General features: G+C 46.2%; 1 protein-coding gene across 5 annotated transcripts in view; it reads right to left on the bottom strand.

The window, feature by feature from the left end:
• SH3TC2 (SH3 domain and tetratricopeptide repeats 2) overlaps nucleotides 1-20,342 on the bottom strand; it is a 154,749-nt gene that overhangs the window by 110,650 nt on the left and 23,757 nt on the right. For 4 of the 5 annotated variants that reach the window (XM_073575210.1, XM_073575208.1, XM_073575211.1 and 1 more), the window contains exon 3: nucleotides 11,408-11,535. In XM_073575210.1, the coding sequence (XP_073431311.1) occupies nucleotides 11,408-11,535 (128 nt within the window). Of the gene's footprint in view, nucleotides 1-11,407; nucleotides 11,536-14,018; nucleotides 14,168-20,342 lie in introns of those variants that run through there. The other variant, XM_073575212.1, reaches the window with a different exon arrangement.

The following is a 20,342-nucleotide window of genomic DNA, read 5'->3' as shown; positions in this document are numbered from 1 at the left end:
TCCAGCAGGGAGTGGCAGAATCCAAAAAGCAAGAAAAACAAAAACAAATCTTAAATGCAAAAGGCAAAACAGAAAACTTAGCTTTAGGAGAGCAGGAATCAGACTGGTGTCCAAGAGTCCACAGAGAAATCACCCGCAGGGCAGAAAGGGCGTAGGCTGCCTTAAATCCAGTCAGAGACTCCACTCAGCCAATCGTCTTCATTAGTCCCAGGTGCCTGATAATCAGACCTTCCTTCACTAGAATAGGGAGTTCACCAGGCCTCAGTGACAGAGGGGAAAATGAACTCACAACAGTACCCCCCCCTTGAGGAGGGGTCACCGAACCCTCAACAACGCTACCAGGGCGATCAGGGTGAGCCCGATGAAAGGCACACACCAATCTTTTGACATGAATATCAGAGGCAGAGACCCAGGAACTATCCTCCTGACCATAACCCTTCCACTTAACCAAATACTGGAGTCTCCGTCTAGCCAGACGGGAATCCAGAATTTTCTCTACCTCATATTCCAAGTTACCTTCAACCAATACAGGGTCCGGAGGTGCCACCTCAGGCACAACTGGCTCAACAAACCTCTTCAACAAGGACTTATGGAACACATTATGGATCTTAAATGTGACAGGAAGAGCCAAACGAAAAGAGACCGGATTAATAATCTCCAAAATCTTGTAAGGTCCAATAAATCTAGGCTTAAACTTAGGAGAAGCCACCTTCATAGCAATATTCTTTGATGATAACCACACCATATCACCAATCTTAAACTGGGGACCAATGGTCCTACGTCGATTGGAAAACCGCTGGGCCTTTTCCTGGGAGAGAGATAACTTATCCACCACTTGGTCCCAGATCTGGTGCATTCTCTCCACCACAGTGTCAACACCTGGGCAGGCAGAGGGCTCCACCTTGCCCTGAAGAAAATCGAGGATGAAACCCAAAGTTACAAAAAAAAGGTGACATCAAAGTGGCAGAACTAGCTCTATTATTTAAAGCAAATTCGGCCAAGGGCAAAAATGAAACCCAATCATCCTGATCAGCGGAAATTAAACATCTCAAATACGACTCCAAAGTCTGGTTTGTTCTCTCTGTCTGCCCATTGGTCTGAGGGTGAAAAGCAGAGGAGAAGGACAACTGAATTCCCAACTTGGAACAGAACGTCCTCCAAAATTTAGACACAAATTGAACTCCTCTGTCAGATACAATGTTCTCAGGAATCCCGTGCAAGCGAACCACCTGTTGCAAAAACAGGGGCACCAACTCAGAGGAAGATGGCAACTTAGGGAGTGGTACAAGATGAACCATCTTAGAGAACCTATCACAAATCACCCAAATAACAGTCATTCTTTGAGAGACCGGCATATCAGAGATGAAATCCATTGAAATATGGGTCCATGGCCTCCTGGGGACCGGCAAAGGCATCAACAACCCACTAGAGCGAGAACAAGATTTAGACCGGGAGCAAGTCCCACAGGACTGCACAAAATTCCTGACATCATGAGACAAGGTGGGCCACCAAAAAGAGCGACTCACCAGATCTCTAGTACCAAAAATACCCGGATGACCAGCCAATGCAGAGCAATGAACTTCAGACATCACTCTCTTCTTCCACTGGTCAGGAACATACAACTTTCCACTGGGGCAACGTTCAGGTTTGTCCTCCTGGAACTCTTGCAGAGCAAGTCTCAAATTGGGCGAGATGGCAGAAAGAACTACCCCTTCGCCTAAGATGGTAGCAGGCTTGGTCACCACAGGAGAATCAGCAAAGAAACTCCTAGAGAGGGCGTCTGCCTTGACATTCTTAGTTCCAGGAAGGAAAGAGACCACAAAATCAAAACGTGTAAAAAACAAGGCCCACCTAGCCTATCTAGGGTTCAAGCGTTTAGCCGACTCTAGGTAAATCAAATTTTTGTGGTCAGTGAGGACCACAACTTGATGTTTGGCTCCCTCCAACCAATGTCTCCACTCCTCAAATGCCCATTTCATGGCCAACAGTTCCCGATTCCCCACATGATAGTTACGTTCAGATGAAGAGAACTTTCGGGAAAAGAAAGCACAGGGATTCATTTTAGATGTTACCGGATCCTTTTGGGACAACACTGCTCCTGCACCAATCTCAGAAGCATCCACCTCTACCTGAAACGGGAGTGAGACATCAGGTTGCCGCAGAATCGGGGCGGAGGTAAATCTACGCTTCAGCTCCTGAAAGGAAGCAACCGCCTCCGGAGACCAATTCAACACATCCGCACCCTTCCTGGTCAGGTCAGTCAATGGTTTGGCAATACTAGAAAATTTTGCTATAAATTTCCGATAAAAATTAGCAAAACCCAAAAACTTCTGGAGGGCCTTCAAAGAAGTGGGCTGAACCCAATCATAACTGGCCTGTACCTTGGCCGGGTCCATTTCAATAGTTGATGGAGAAAAAAAAAAACTCAAAAAAGAAATCCTCTGTACTCCAAAAAGGCATTTTGATCCTTTGACATACAGAGAATTCTCTCTCAAGATCCGGAACACAGTCCAAATATGTTCCACATGAGCATCCAAATCCTTGGAGAAGATCAAAATATCGTCCAGATAGATAATCAAAAATTTATCGACAAAGTCTCGGAAAATATCGTTCATGAAGCACTGGAAGACAGAAGGGGCATTAGTGAGCCCAAAAGGCATCACCAGGTACTCAAAATGTCCCTCCAGAGTATTAAACGCCGTCTTCCATTCATCCCCCTGCTTAATGCGGATAAGATTATACGCCCCCCTGAGGTCAAGCTTGGTAAACCAGCAAGCACCTCTGACTCTAGAGAATAGATCCGAAATCAGGGGTAACGGATACTGATATTTAATAGTAATTTTATTGAGGGCACGATAATCAATACACGGCCTTAAAGAACCATCCTTCTTGGCCACAAAAAAAAAACCGGCACCTAAGGGTGAAGAGGATGGTCTAATATGACCCTTCTCCAACGCCTCCTTAATATAGGACCGCATAGCCTCGTGCTCGGGTACAGATAAATTGAAGAGCCGACCCTTAGGAAATTTATACCCCGGCTTAGTTCAATAGCACAGTCATAACTCCTATGAGGAGGCAAGGACGCAGACTCATTCTCACTAAATACATCATAGTAGTCCACCAAATAGTCAGGAACCTCATGCGACTGAGGAGAGGTGGAAAAAAACGGAGCCTCACTAAAGGTACACCGGCAACCCCAACTCACCACAGACACAGACTTCCAATCCAAAACTGGATTATGAATCTGCAACCAGGGAAACCCCAGAACAACGGCATCATGCAGACCATGCAACACCAAAAATCTGCAATTTTCTTGGTGGTCTGGGGCGACCCGCATGACCAACTGGGTCCAAAACTGAGGTTTATTTTTAGCCAGAGGGGTAGCATCAATCCCCCTCAAAGGGATAGGCGTCTGCAGAGGTGTCAACGGAAATCCACAACGTTTAGCAAAATCCAAGTCCATTAGGTTTAGCGCTGCTCCCGAATCCACAAAAGACTTGGCGGAAAAGGTGGACAGGGAACAGATCAGAGTAATCGCCAAAAGAAACTTAGGCTGAACCCGACCAACAGAAAACGTGTGTGCAAAGCGTTTCTCACATTTAGGACAAACAGAAATAATATGTGAGGCATCTCCACAGAAAAAACACAGCTTATTGCGCCTTCTGAATTCCTGACGTTGCACCTTAGACAAAACTCTATCACATTGCATAGGTTCAGATGTCCCGTGTAATCCTGCGTTCACGTAAACGCCGATCAACCTGAATGGCTAAAGACATAGAATCGTCCAGACCAGAGGGAACAGGAAATCCCACCATAGTATCTTTTACGGCTTCTGACAAACCCTTCCGAAAGAGAGCAGCCAAGGCACTATCATTCCAGGTAGTAAGGACCGCCCACTTTCGGAACTTTTGACAGTACAACTCTGCAGATTCTCGACCCTGGTTGAATGCTAACAGAGTCTTTTCAGCCTGATCAATAGCATTAGGTTCGTCGTACAGCAACCCCAAGGCTTGAAAAAATGCGTTCACATTAGTCAGAATAGGGTCATCTGGTTTCAAAGAAAACGCCCAATCCTGGGGATCGCCGCGCAGCAAAGAGATGACAATTTTAACCTGCTGCGCGGGGCTCCCTGACGAGTTAGGCTTCAAAGCAAAAAATAATTTACAATTATTTTTGAAACTCAAAAATTTAGATCGATCCCCAAAAAATACATCAGGTGTGGGGATCTTTGGTTCAACAGCATGTGAACGAGCAAGATAGGCGGAAATTCCTCGCACTTCAGCAGCGAGCTGCTCCACACGATCAGACACTTGCTTTATCTCCATTGAGAGAAAAAAAAAAATTCCCCCTACGGCCTCAGAGATATAGAGGAAAGAATATACACACTTTTTTTTTTTTTTTTTTAAACACAATTCTTTCCTGCTATTGAGTACCCCAGGATCTGCGGTTTGGCGGGTGATTCTGTTATGATTGAGTCACCGTAGGAGGCAAAAACAGAAATGCTAGCTAAGTCCAGAAAACCAGACACGTTGGCAACTATCAGATTGCAGACCCCTGAACCTATCAACACAACTAGCAGTAGCCGTGGAGGTTCCTACGATGACCTAGACCCCTCGATCACAGCCGGAGAGATACATAGGCCTAAAGAAGGAAAGGGGAAATCTAACTGCCCCAGAGCAGACCCCAAAGCAATAGGCAGCCCCCCACATATAATGACGGTGAAGCAAGATGAAAACACTTACACAGACAGAAAGACAGGCTGAGCAAAGACGGGGCCCAAAAATTACCTAGATAGGAACGGATAGGAAGGCTGCTGTCTGCAATCTGCCAAAACCCTATCAGAGACAAAAGCCAACAAGCTGATATAAAAATGGCCCTGAAGCAACTAAGCTTCAAAAACTAAATCAGCACTCAGGTACTTTCAGAAGACAGAGCTCACGGAACACTGCACACTCCAGCAGGGAGTGGCAGAATCCAAAAAGCAAGAAAAACAAAAACAAATCTTAAATGCAAAAGGCAAAACAGAAAACTTAGCTTTAGGAGAGCAGGAATCAGACTGGTGTCCAAGAGTCCACAGAGAAATCACCCGCAGGGCAGAAAGGGCGTAGGCTGCCTTAAATCCAGTCAGAGACTCCACTCAGCCAATCGTCTTCATTAGTCCCAGGTGCCTGATAATCAGGCTCACTACCTTCCTTCACTAGAATAGGGAGTTCACCAGGCCTCAGTGACGGAGGGGAAAATGAACTCACAACAGACCCCTCTCTTCTGAGCCCCACAGTGTACCTAAACCACATATAGCATCCACATTTGGCATTTCTGAAGTGATGAGAGCCCGCCTATCTTACGGGTGCATGCCAGTGTAAGAAGAAGGACCAGGGGTTCCTGTTTTGTGCCTGGTTCGGAACTGTCGGGGCTGTCTCCTCAGTTGTCCGGGAGAAAGCTTAGAGAACCGGACCAACCTTTGCACTTAGCAGCAGGGGGCATGGCTAAGTCTCTGAAGCATGCAGCAGACAGGGGTGAGCACTCATTCCCTCGAGCACGGGCACGACGCAGGCCCGCGCCGGAGCATCCCTGCTGCTGCCAGCAGAACTTGTGAGAAAAAACATGCAGTGATCATGACTAAGCAAGAAGCTGAGCGCTCTAGGCCCGTGAGTACCACGCTGGTGCCGCTGAGAGAGACCAAGAGTGGAACTGCTATCAGCGCTCTGCTTCCCCAGTATAGGTTTGCCGGACCATGTTGGGCTCAGACAGTGCGGTAACTTTCATCCTTCCAGCCACACTGGTACATGGACTAGAGGCTCAGCAGAAGGTACCGGAGACCAGCCGCTGCCCCCAGAAGACGGACCACCGTTATTTCCAGGACCTATGTGGACAAGCGTCGCATCAGCTGTTGTTGGCACCATCACCGCTTCACAACACCCACGGCCTGAGGATCAACAGATAGAATAAGATAACCCCACGAGAACTGTCCCTACTGTCTTCACTCTTCTTTAACACTACCCACAATTTCACCATTGAACTGTTTTATTCCCTGTTTAACCCTTTACCTCCCTGCGTGGAGTATCCCACTGTTGATTAAAACCCATTTAACCCTTGCTCTGTCTCCTACCTGTCACTGCATCCCACAACCTGCTCACACCTCCAGAATCACGGGCTGGGCATAACGTACTGGTGATTGCAACGTACTGGTCACTACAACAGCAGTTTGCAATTTTCACTTGTCAACATTCATTGCTACTTGTTTCTGGAAAATACCCATGGAGTCAAAATCGTCACTACACCTGTAGATAAATTCCCCAAGGGGTGTAGTTTCCAAAATGGGGTCAATTGAGGGGGGATTCTGCTCTTCTAGCAACTAAGGGCTTTGTATATGGAAAATCTGCACTCTAGGAGGCAAATAGTGCTCCGTTCCTCCCGAGTCTCTCCATATGGATAAGTAGTACTGTACAGTCACATATGGGGTATTGCCACATTCAGTAGATATTGTGGGACAAATTTTGGTGCCATTTTTACCACTTCTTGTGTGGAAATTTAAAATCTGGGGCTAGCACAAAATTTTGGTGGCAAAAATGTACTTATTTTTTCTTCAGTGCCCAATGGTATAAAATTCTGTGACACACCCATGGCGTCAATATTCTGACTGCACCCCTAGATGAATTAATTGAGAGGTGTAGTTTGTAAAATGTGGTCACATATGGGGGATTTTGCTATTCTGGCACCTCATGGGCTCTCCCAGTGGTTCAAGGCCCTGCAAACCATAACAGTAAAATCTGGTGCTCCTTGCCTTCTGAGCTTTGCTCAGTGCCTGAAAAATATTTCCTGATTACACGTAGGGTATTGGCACACTCAGAAAAAAATGGACCTCAGTTTTTTGTAAAAAAATTGCTATTAGCCCTTAGAAAAATAAAAAAATTGGGGCTAAAACAACATTTTAGTAGTAAAAATATAATTTATTCTATCATCACCACTCAATGGTATAAAATTCTGTGAGGCACATGTGGTGTCAATATGATCACTGCACCCCTAGCTGAATTCAGTGGGGAGTGCAGTTTGTAAAATGAGTTCACATATTGGGGGTTTCTGTTATTCTGGCACCTCAGGGGCTCTGCCAATGTGTCAAAGAACCCTCAAACCATTCCAGCAAAATCTGAACTCTAATAGGCACCTCTTCCCTTCTGAGCTTTGCACTGTGCCTCAAAAGTAGGGGCAGACACAGACTGTAGTGGGCCCCTGTGCAAGAAATTTTTCGCCCCCCCCCCCCCCCCCGCCCTTCATAGGGCAAAAAAGTTATTTGTTATTTGTTGTTATCTAATATTGAGGCTATGCAGGGCTGGATATAATATCTCTAGGGTGCTGCTGGGCTGTATTAATTGCCAGTTGCAGCCTCCAAATTATATATATATATATATACACAGGCCAGCACAGCCTTCAAATAACATATATAGCCCACTAGCCCAGCGTTACCTCTAGTTGTTAATATATACAGCCCAGCACAGCCTCCAAATAAAATATGGTATACAGCCCAGCATAGCCTTTAGTTAATATATACAGCCCAGCACAGCATCCAAATAACATATACAGCCCAGCATAGCCTCCAGTTAATATATACAGTCCAGCAACAGCCTTCAGGTAATATATTCAGCGCCCAGCACAGACTCCAGGTAAAATATACAGCCCAGCACAGCCTCCAGTTAATATATACAGTCCAGCACAGCCTCCAGTTAATATATACAGCCCAACACAGCCTTCAGGTAATATATACAGCCCACCACAGTCTCCAGGTGATATATACAGCCCAGCATAGCCTCCACTCCAGGTAATATATATAGTCCAGCATAGCTTTAAGGTAATAGATACAGTCCAGCATAGCCTTCAGGTAATATATACTGCCCAAAACAGCCTCCAGGTAATATATACAGCTCAGCACAGCTTCTAAATAACATATATCGCCTAAGACAGCCTCCAGGTAATATATATAGGCACCCCCGTTTCCATTTGTTTCATAATGCTCTCCCCCATATGCGGTCTACTTTTGGCATAGTGCTTCTCGCCCTATGTGGCCCCCTAGTTTATGCTGCTTCTCCCCATGTGGCCCCCCCAGTTTATGCTGCTTCTCCCCCTATGTGGGCCACCTGATTCATGTTTCTTCTCCTCCCATGAGCCGCCCCATTCATGAGCAGCCAAGCATCTCCCCCAGGGCCCCCCCATTCATGAGCAACCAAGGCCATGCTTCTCCCGAGGCCAGGGGCCTCCCCATTCATGAGCAGCCATGACATGCTTCTCCCGAGGCCAGGGGTCCCCCCAATCATGAGCAGCCAGGCCATGCTTCTCCCCAGGCCAGGTCCCCCCATTCATGAGCAGCCAGGCCATGCTTCTCCCCAGGTCAGGGGTCCCCCTATTCATGAGCAGCCAAGGCCATGCTTCTCCCCAGGCCAGGGGCCCCCATTCATGAGCAGCCAAGCATCTCCCCCAGGGGCCACTCCATTCATGAGCAGCCATGCTTCTCCCCAGGGCCCCCCATTCATGAGCAGCCAAGGCCATGCTTTTCCCCAGGCCAGGGCACCCCCATTCTTATGCAGCCAGGCAATGCTTCTCCCCAGGCCAGGGGCCCCCCCCATTCATGAGCAGCCTGGCCATCATGCTTCAGTTCTCCCCCAGGACGGAGCTCCCCAAAATCATGACTGCCATGCTTCAGTTCTCCCCCACCCCAGGAGCTCCCCAAAATCATGACTGCCTCCTCAGTTCCAGTCCCTCAGTCCTGCTCAGCTCTGGTACTCTTACCTGGAGCTGGCAGGGCAGGCCAGAGTCCAGACCAAGAGGATCCACACTGTCCACTCCACTCTCCAGTCACAGTGTCCGCACTCTGAACATTCCTCCTGAGCTGCTGCTATGGGCAGGGGCACGGCACACAGTAGTGACTCACACAGACACAGAGACAGACAGGTGACGTCACACACTGACCTGCGGCTGAACTGCAGCCACCGTCTGGCCGGTGCCACAAGGCAGGCAGTGTGAGTGGCAGTCTGTCTCCTCCCCCACAGTGGCAGCGCAGCACTGACGCTGCTCTGATCATCTCCTCCTTGCTGGCTCTGCGGCGCTCACACTCCACATGGCTAATTTGCATTGAATAATTAGCCATGCGGTGCTGGAGGGGCCCCCTCACCCCCCCCGGGGCCCCCGTGCAATGAATGGGCTGTACGGGCGGTAGGTCCGCCCCTGCCTCCACGTATGGGACATCACCGTACTCAGGAGAATTTGCACAACAAATTGTATGATGCAATTTCTCCTGTTACCCTTATGAAAATGTACAATTTCAGGCCAAAATAAAATTTTTGTGCGGAACATGTTATTTTTTTTATTTTCACGGTTCAACATTATAAACTTCTGAGCAAGTTGCTCAATACACATCTAGATAAGTTGCTTAAGGGGTCTAGTTTCCAAAATTGGTTCATTGTGGGAGTTTCCACTGTTAGGCACATCAGGGGCTCTCCAAATGGGACATGACATCCGCTAATGATTCCAGGATATTTTACATTCAAAAAGTCAAATGACACTCCTTCCCTTCCGAGCCCTGCCATGCGCCCAAACAGTAGTTTCCTCCCTCATATGTGGTATCGGCATACTCAGGAGAAGTTGCATTACAACTTGTATGAAAATGCAATATTATAGACTAAAAACATACTTGTTTGGAAAATTTTATTTATTTTTTTTTTTACGGCTCAACTTTATAAACTTCTGTGAAGCACCTGAGGGTTCAATGTGCTCAGCACACATCTAGATCCATTCCCTGAGTGGTCTAGTTTCCGTTGAAGCACCTGAAGGGTTAATAAACTTCTTGAATGTGGTTTTGAGCACCTTGAGGGGAGCAGTTTTTAGAATGGTGTCACTTTTGCGTATTTTCTATCATATAAACTCCTCAAAGTGACTTCAAATGTGATGTGGTCCCTAAAAAAATGGTTTTGCAAATTTTGCTTGAAAAATGAAAAATCGCTGGTCAATTTTCACACTCATAATTTCCTAACAAAAAACAAATGGTTGCAAAATTGTGCTGATGTAAAGTAGACATGTGGGAAATGTTATTTATTAACTATTATTGTGTGACATATATCTGTGATTTAAGGGCATGAAAATTCAAAGTTGGAAAATTGTGACATTTTCAAAATTTTTGCCAATTTTCCATTTTTTCACAAATAAACGCAAGTCATATCAACAAAATTTTACCACTATCATGAAGTACAATATGTCTTGAACAAAAATCTCAGAATCACCAAGTTGAAGCGTTCCAGAGTTATTACTTCATTAAGGCTACTTTCACACTTGCGTTTTTTTTGCGCACACAAACGCATGAAAAAAACGCATCATTCGTTTGTGTGCGTTTTTTTGCGGGTTTTGGTGCATTTTTTTAAAAAACACATGCTTTTTTTGCGCATACGTGCGCATTGCAATAGACTTTAATGGGTGTTTTGCTGTAAAAAAACGCATTTTATGGGGCAAGTCGGACGCACAAAAAATGCAACAGGATGCATTTTGTGCGCCCGAGCGCACACTGCAAAAAAACGCATGCGCATGCAAACGCGTACGTGCGCATATGTTTGCGCACATATACGCACCCATGTTAAAATATAGGGGGGAAACGCATGCGCTTTTTTGCGCTAAAAAGCAGCGCAAAAAAACGCAAGTGTGAAACCAACCTAAGGGACACTGGTCAGAATTGTAAAAATTGGCCCGGTCATAAACGTGCAAACTACCTTTGGAGGTAAAGGGGTTACGAGTGGCAGTATATATCATTTATACTAATGGCTGATTTCCCTAGCCCGACACCTGGCTTTGTGGATGGCTATACAGTGTATGAAGACATTTTCAGGGATGGTAAACAATTTATATAACTGCTGATTAGTTTTACTTTCTTAAAGGGGTTGTCAGGGTTTGGGACAAAAGTCTGCTGTCACGATTCCCTGGTATTCCTGCTGCAAGCATGCGGTAACGTGAACTCATATAATTTGCATACATGCGGTCACATGCCAACTTATTGCAGCTTCTATTAATATAAGTAAATTGAGAGAAGCTCGGTGAGTCTACTTACACCGGGAACACCGTGTAATAGTGACAGCATGATCACCGAATGCTGCCATGATTTCGCATTCTGCAATCATATGTCCCAAGTCTGGACAACCCCTTTAAATCAGAAGATTTTCAGTATTGACAAAACTAATTTAATTCTGAAAGAACCATCCCTTTAACTGACAGCATATCTGGTCTTTAGATACAATGAAATTGGCCCAAACCTCATTGTGTATTATTAGAGCAGTAGTATTCAGTATATCCTGCCTTTGTGTACTGCATATTGGTAGATTCACTGGTTGTAACACAATAGAAACTATGAATGATTAGTCTACAATATATCTACCTTGAATAACAGCAGCATTTCCTTGTTATCATTTTCGAGAGCCCAAAGAGTCTTCCTAGCTGCCTCCTGTAGAGTGACATTAGGGCCCAGGGTGGAACGTCGCAGGATGGAAAAGGACAAGGAGATTTCTGTAGAAAACAGGAAGGGCAGAAACAGGAGAGGAAACAAGCAGAGTTTACTGAGTGACTGTGCTGTGATGGACAAAATATCTGAAGGGTTAATAGAATACCAACAGCCCAGCTCACACAGCAGAATTTTATGTACATATATATATATATATATATATATATATATATATATATATATATATATATCAGTCTTGTCACACTGGCTGAAATGAGAAAACTAGTCCACAGAACTTACTGTTTATACTGCGCATACTTTATTGTACACTGTACTGAACTCCATGGAAAGGTCAAGAAGTTAATTGCAATGGACATAAATGCATATAAAGCAAAGTAAAGCAAAGAATAGTCCCTTACTCTGCAGGAGAAGCCTGTGACTATGGCCGGGATCACACATGCGAGAAACACGGACGAGTCTCGCATGTTAAAACCCGGTACTTCAGCCGGCACTCAGGAGTGGAGCGTGCGGCTACATAGAAATACATGCAGTCGCATGCTCCGGTCCCGAGTGCCGGCGGCAGTGTCGGGTATTAGGATGCGAGACTCGTCCGAGTTTCTCACATGTGTGATCCCGTCCTATGACAGTGCTGCAGGCTTAGGCTAGTTTCACACTAGCGTTACCAGGCACAGCGCAGGGCCGCCGCTAAGCTCCACCCTCGGCCGCGCCCCCTCCGGTCAGCTCCTCCTTTGATTGCATGACGCTGCAGGCGATCAGCGTACTCTATATTTAGCGTTGGGTATGCTGATTGTGCGCTAAATATAGGGTACGCTGATCACATGCAGAGCTTAGCTGCGGCCCTGCGCTGCGCCCGGTAACGCTAGTGTGAAACTAGCCTTTGTGCAGGGATTTTCTAGCTTAGCAGCAAGGGACTCATGCACACTTGGGCCGGTTCACTTCGGTAGCCTTAAATACACACAATTCTCCAGCTTGTTGCTAGATGATGAATTTGGTGCTTTTTCTGAACATCTAGTCTAATACTTTGTATTAGAGATCGATTAATGTTCACTTTAGACCGGACAACCAGAATTCTATGCCAACAGGATGATTGTTAATACGATCGCTCTGTGCGCTGACACAATCTTGTTATCAGCAGCACATCACTTCTATAGCACATCACTGCATCACTGGCTATGTGCTGCCAAGAATGATTCTTTTTAAACCATATTAAAAATAATCTCACATGAGAAACAAACATTTTTCACATTTTGTTGCTTTGCTTATCAGCTGCTGTACTTTGTGACAGGAATTTACACCAAAATTTAGGGGACAAGTGTGGCACAAGTGGCAGATCTCTAGATCTTGAAGTTCTTTGACACTGCTGCCAAACCTTTATTTGCACCAAAATAACCACTTTACTGTAGCTCTGCTCTATAGTTGCAAGCTCTATGCTGTACATGCAAAACTGGTGTATATAGTTTCTAAGCTGCATCTTATGATTGTTACTAGGGAAACAGAAATATTGTAAGAGAAATGCATCTTTTGTGCTTTACATATTGTAACGTAAAGGGAAAATATACAGCTGTACAACAGATTTTAAAGCAACATTGAATTTTGATTTACTGATTTCTATTAGTTACACAAAGCATTTTCTCCATTTCAGCAGCACTCAAGCATTATTTCTATGTAGAGCAGCTTAGACTATACTTAATGAATCAGTAGATCAGCTTTAATATGCCTTGTGCATACCTATTTTAGTTGAGGTGCTATTTCTGGGTTTCTAGCATATTGATTTCTTCTTCGCCTCTAACATAGTACCCCTAACGCTGACTAGATTTCCTGTGATGCATCTAACATTGCAGAAATGGCAGAGTTGCATCATGGTACATTTGCTTTGCAAATCAGTCCTTCCTAAGTGCCACCAGTGATTAATTATCTCACTCACAATGATGAGCTTTGGTGCATTCTTTGTGATGTAGCTTCAGCATATTTCTACTGTCTCCTGCTTGTGATAAATTTCTCCCTGTCAGCGCTTACAAGCAGGGGCCCGAGATGACAAGCTGAAGCTGCATCTTATAAGATACTTTGGGGATTATGCCCACAGCACTCATAGATAGTATAGACAGCCAGTAAAATCAGGGTATTATAATTGCGGTTAATCATTGTATGGAAACACTTACTATATAATTTCTCTCTTATAATAACTAGAAATGATAAAACAGCATGGAAGGACATGAAGAGGATATAATAACACAGCATAAAGTGCATATATTTATGAGCATATTAATAGCATTTATTAACTGGTTATTAATAAGTAGTTTTTATGAAAAAATATTTGAGATTGATAAAAAATCATTTTTTTTTCTCAAGATGAATTTGCTTACAGCATCATTATTTCTTAATAATTTGGTAACTGATGCAGGCACTCACCTGTAGGCTACAGTAGAATTGTTACAAGTGTACTAGACATTCATTCATTTCCTTACAAGTCCATACATTAAGATGGGTTTACACTAATCAGTTTATGGCATTGTTGTTTATATCTTACAATGTTTAAGCAGCCAAGAGTCTTGAAAGACTCTTGAACATGTCTGGTTTTACACCAGATATTACCAGTGATATATCCTTCTCCCACTCCCAAGGAGATAATTTCCTTCCCCAGTGGGGTCTCCTCAGTCACAGAGACTAGCTCTGAATCCTCCAGGTCATCTATGGAGACAGAAAGAATGGAAACTCTTCATACAAACTGAAATAAAATAGCAGTTTTACAAAAATGTATGTCTTTTGAATTGAGTATAGTACTACATGAACTTTCAAAGGAGATCATTAGATTTTGTTTACTTACATATCAACTTTGTATACTAGTTTTTGTCTATTGGTGCTTTTTAGAAATATGAGCGAATGGAAAAATTGGGTAAATTTGCAAATGTAGCTCATAAAAAACACTATAGATGTCTGTGGATAAAAACCCTTAAGACTGTCTACATCGGAATGCAGATCATAGACAGTTTAATAAGAGTTTGTAACAATATGAGAGGAGAGCTGTAGCTGTAGATGTCTTTGTAAGGAGACTTTCTGCTCTACTGTGCGGTGGCTCAGTGGATAGCACTGCAGCCTTGCAGCGCTGGAGTCCTGGGTTCGTAATCCCACCAAGGACAACATCTGCAAGGGGTTTGTATGTTATTCCCATGTTTGCGTGGGTTTCCTACGGGTACTCCGGTTTCCTCCCACATTCCAAAGACATACTGATAGGGAATTTAGATTGTGAGCCCCATCGGGGACAGTGATGATAATGTGTGCAAACTGTAAAGCGCTGCGGAATATGTTAGCACTATATAAGGATTATTATTATTACTGTGTTAGTTATAATCACACACAGCTCTGCAATGAGATCAGAGGAGCATAAGATGAGATAGAGATATCTATGTCCCGCCCATAGTTCTTAACAGCGTCAATATCAAGCTATCATTTTATTCAGCTTTCTATGACCTACATACACATGTAGATGGCTTAGGAGGGTTGATTCTATTCTCAGATACCTTTTAAAATTAATTTGTTGTGCAACATTTTCTAGTTCTTTTTTTCATTTATCGCTACGCATTTACTGAAATGATGTTGTATTGAAGTGGCATAGTATGAAAGAGGGAATCAGGGCTGGCTACTCTGGGTGAAAAATTCTTAGGGGTACAGAATTTCAAAAGAAAAAATGAAAGTAGCAGTGGCATAACTACTGCAGAAGATCTGGGGCAGTGCACATGCTTTGGAATTGTCATGTCGGACGCTATTCACACCACAGCGTCCGGCAGGCAGAGGTAGTTTCACCTCCGTCCACTTGTCATGTCGGACGCTATTCACACCACAGCGTCCGGCAGGCAGAGGTAGTTCCACCTCCGTCCACTATAGCCTCAGTGGCGCCGGCTTGATTTTCTCAGGCTATCGGGGGTTAATCTAGCTGGAGATCAGGTTGGATGTTTGGTCACGCCCACGGTCTTTAAATAGTCGTGCTGGCCTATGGGCGTCGCCGATTATAGCTTGTGTTTCATACCAAGTGGTTCCGGTCTGGAGTGGAGCTGTTGGAGAGAGAGAGATTCGTATCTGGTGGCGTATGATCCGTTGTTACCTTTTCACCTTCCCATATTTGTGTTTTGTTGTGCCCTGTTCACATTACTGTATAGTCCTTTGCGTATGCGGCGCGGTGCAGTTTAAGTTCTCCCTGTCTGTCATTATTGTGTGGGGCTTTGGTGGTTTGTCTCCTCACTGGGTGGAGAGTAGAGGGTTAAGCTTAGGGCTGAGCAGGAGATAAGGAAAGGTTGGAGGCTCAGGCATTTGCACCATCAGCAAAAACCCTGGGTTGAGGGTCAGACAGGGTTTCCCCTATTTAAAGGGACACCACAGGGGCCCCGGGTATTTCAGCCTTAGTTGACCTAAGCCCCAGGTGACATTATCATCGGCCTACATTTTTCAGGAGTCCATGGATCCCATGGATTCCATAACCCACCAGTTGGCGGCGCTGTCCTTACAGGTCTCCGAGTTGAAAGGGGCAGTTCAGCAGCAGGGCCTGGTAGTAGTGAAGGTGCAAACGGCATCTGCAGGTATCATTGCAGAGCCGAAGATCCCGCTGCCAGAACGATTCTCAGGGGAACGCAGCAAATTTGTCATATTTCGGGAGGCCTGCAAGTTATACTTCCGCATGCGCCCTATCTCCTCAGGTAATGAGGCTCAGCGGGTGGGTCTGGTGTTATCATTACTGAGTGGTGATCCCCAAGCATGGGCATTTTCCTTACCAGCTGACTCTGCTACATTTCATTCTGTCGATAATGTTTTTTCTGCACTCGGGCTCATTTATGATGATCCTGACAGATTGGCTCTAGCGGAATCTAAAATCCGCGCCCTCCGCCAGGGGGAGCGCTTGGCGGAGGACTATTGTTCGGAATTTCGCCGTTGGGCAGTAGACACACAGTGGAATGACCCAGCGCTGCGGAGCCAGTTTATTCATGGGGTATCAGGGAACGTTAAACAGGCCCTCCTGATGTATGAGACTCCTGCATCGTTGGAGTCTGCCATGAGTTTGGTTATACGTATTGATCGCCGTTTGCGTCAAGGGGCACAGGAGACGCTACCCCTGGAGGAAAGCAGAGGTGCAAGTGTGGTTGCTGCAGGTGAGCCCACTGAACCTATGCAAATTGCGGGGGTGTCACAGGTTAAGCGTCGCGTTCCTGGGTTCAGGAAGCCCGGAGCATGTTTTTACTGTGGTAAAAGAAATCATTATGTTAACGTTTGTCCTGTGCTACCGAAGAGGGTCACACCGGCGGAAAACTGTTAAGCTCAGAGGGTATGGAGGAGGCCCAACTGAGCGTATGCATATCCTCCATGATGGTATCTCAATGTATGCTCCCTGCCAAGGTTATTATCACGGGCCGAGAGCTACCAATATCAGTGTTTGTGGATAGCGGTTCCGCCACCAATCTCATAGATGAGGAGTTTGCACGCACTGCCGGGTTTAAGATCGAAAAACTCCCTCATCCCATTCAGGTGGTTACCATTAATGCCGCTCCCCTCCACAAGGGGAGATTACGGAGTTTGTGGCTGAGGTGAAACTACACATTGGGGTCCTACATTCTGAGTGGGTTACATGTAGGGTCCTCCGTAATCTCCCAGCACAAATGGTCCTGGGTTTTCCATGGTTGTCCAGGCACAACCCGGTGATTGATTGGAAAACTCAGGACATAGTCCAATGGAGTGGTTTCTGCCAGGACAATTGCTTGGCCACATGTGTGTCTGCCGTGACGCCCAGCCTTCCGGAGGCTTTGCAGGATTTCGCGGATGTATTCTCTGAGAGGGGTTGCTCAGAACTGCCTCCACATCGAGCCTATGACTGTGTGATTAGGTTAAAACCCGGGGCCAAATTACCTAAGGCCAGGATGTTTAATATTTCTGGTCCAGAGAGACAAGCTCTGAAAGACTACATCGCGGAGAGTCTGAGCAAAGGACACATCCGGCCTTCGTCCTCGCCTGTAGCAGCGGGGTTTTTCTTCATTAAGAAGAAAGATGGGGGGTTACGCCCGTGTCTGGATTTCCGGGAGTTAAACCAGATTACGATCCGTGATCCCTACCCGATGCCTTTGATCCCTGATTTGTTCAACCAGGTGGCGGGGGCGAAGTGGTTTTCCAAGCTTGACCTCAGGGGGCGTATAACCTCATAAGGGTCCGTCAGGGGGATGAGTGGAAGACGGCGTTTAACACTCGTGAGGGTCATTTTGAGAGCCTGGTTATGCCATTTGGGTTGACAACCGCGCCTGCTGTTTTCCAACATTTTATTAATGATGTATTTGCTCATGTCCTGGGGAAATTCGTGATTTTTTACCTGGATGATATCCTCATTTATTCGAGCGACCGGGACACTCATTTAGAGCATGTCAGGCAGGTGTTACAGTTGCTCCGGGAGAATAAGCTCTATGCTAAGCTGGAAAAATGCTTATTTTTTGTTCAGGAGTTGCCTTTTTTGGGATATATTGTGTCCGCTGCAGGGTTTAAAATGGACACCGCGAAGGTGCAAGCGGTGCTGCAATGGGAAAGGCCTGATAATCTGAAAGCGCTCCAGCGGTTCCTTGGGTTTGCTAATTATTATAGGAAATTTATAAAACACTTTTCTACTATAGCCAAACCGCTCACGGACATGACAAAAAAAGGTACCGATCTGGCTAGCTGGTCTGAGGTGGCGATACGTGCATTTGAGCGTCTGAAGAACAGTTTTGCTTCAGCCCCATTCTGGTGCAACCGGACGTGTCTAAACCTTTTCTGGTGGAGGTTGATGCGTCTGAGGTGGGAGTGGGGGCAGTACTGTCACAAGGCTCGTCCTTGAGCGATATGCATCCATGCGCCTACTTCTCCAAGAAGCTGTCGCCGGCCGAACAGAATTATGATATCGGCAACAGTTGTTGGCCATCAAAATGGCTTTTGAGGAATGGCGACACTTCTTGGAGGGGGCGGCTCACCAGGTCCCAGTCATCACCGACCATAAGAACCTGCTCTATCTGGAGTCGGCCAAGCGTCTGTCTCCTAGGCAGGCTCGCTGGGCATTGTTTTTTACACGTTTCAATTTTCTGGTGACTTACCGTCCCGGGGCTAAAAACACCAAGGCGGATGCCTTGTCTAGGTGTTTTCCAGGGGGAGAACCTCGGGAAGAGCCGGTACCCATCCTCCAGGAGGTGTAGTGGTCTCGGCTCTCACGACTGAGGTAGAGGCGGAGATTTCTGAGGCCCAAGAGGAGGTACCGCCAGGACTTCCCGCCAACAAATCATTTGTACCCCTTCATCTTCGTCTTAAGGTGTTGAGGGAACACCACGACTCAGTACTGGCTGGTCATCCAGGGGTTAAGAGCACCTTAGAGCTGGTATCGCGTCGTTTCTGGTGGCCCAAAATCCGGCAGGACGTGGTCTCGTACGTGGCAGCTTGCATCACGTGCGCTAGGGCCAAGTCGCCCCGAGCCTGTCCTGCTGGCACGCTACAGCCTCTGGGGGTACCTAATAGGCCATGGACAGAGATCTCCATGGATTTTATCACTGACTTGCCAGCCTCGGCCGGGAACACGGTCATCCTGGTGGTAGTTGACCGATTTTCAAAGATGGCGCATTTTGTGTCCTTGCCTTCCTTGCCCAATGCAAAGACGTTGGCTCAGGTGTTTGTGCAGGAGGTGGTCAGACTCCACGGAGTTCCGTCGGACATAGTATCTGATAGGGGAACTCAATTTGTGGCGAGGTTTTGGAAAGCTTTTTGCTCACGTTTGGGGATCAAGTTGTCACATTCATCAGCGTTTCATCCACAGTCAAATGGACAAACTGAGCGCATGAACCAAAATCTGGAGCAGTATTTACGATGCCTTGTGTCCGACAACCAAGAGGAGTGGTCTACTTTCCTTCCTCTGGCCGAGTTCGCGTTAAATAATCACCGCCAAGAGTCATCGGGAGAGTCTCCGTTCTTTTGTGTTTACGGTCAACATCCTCAATTTTGTACCTTACGTCAGGGTGACTCGGGGGGCGTCCCGGAGGAGGACCAGCTAGGAGCTCAATTATCATCGGTCTGGAGGAGGGTGAAACAGCGATTGTTGAGCATGAGTGCGAGGTACAAATGGGTAGCTGACAGTAGACGCGTGCCAGGTCTGGACCTGTGTGTGGGTGAATGGGTGTGGTTATCGACTAAAAACATAAAACTCAAAATTCCATCTTTAAAATTGGGTCCAAGGTTTATTGGGCCTTTTAAGATTGCTGCCATCATTAACCCAGTTGCTTATCGGTTGGAACTTCCTGTGGTATACAAGATACACAACGTGTTTCACAGGGCTTTATTGAAAAAGGTGGTAGGCTCTGTGGACACGACGCCGATGCCACCTCCGGTCATGGTGGATGGCGATTTAGAGTTTGAGGTCTCCAAGGTAGTGGACTCTCGAGTAGTGCGCCGTACTCTTCAGTATTTGGTACACTGGCGGGGGTATAGTCAGGAGGAGAGGTCTTGGGTACCAGCCTCGGACATACATGCGGATCGGCTGGTCAGTTCTTTTCACCATCGTCATCCGGACAAGCCGGGTCCTATGAGTCTTGAGGGCCATGGGGTCCCTCGTAGAAGACGGGGTACTGTCATGTCGGACGCTATTCACACCACAGCGGCAGGCAGAGGTAGTTTCACCTCCGTCCACTTGTCATGTCGGACGCTATTCACACCACAGCGTCCGGCAGGCAGAGGTAGTTTCACCTCCGTCCACTTGTCATGTCGGACGCTATTCACACCACAGCGTCCGGCAGGCAGAGGTAGTTCCACCTCCGTCCACTATAGCCTCAGTGGCGCCGGCTTGATTTTCTCAGGCTATCGGGGGTTA

The sequence above is a fragment of the Dendrobates tinctorius genome, unplaced genomic scaffold (genome assembly GCF_039654945.1).
Source record: "Dendrobates tinctorius isolate UK_male_01 unplaced genomic scaffold, ASM3965494v1 ptg000043l, whole genome shotgun sequence".
In the NCBI taxonomy this organism is placed as follows: domain Eukaryota; kingdom Metazoa; phylum Chordata; class Amphibia; order Anura; family Dendrobatidae; genus Dendrobates; species Dendrobates tinctorius.
Note: the sequence above shows the minus strand (reverse complement) of the source record. Positions and strands in the feature narration are given on the sequence as shown.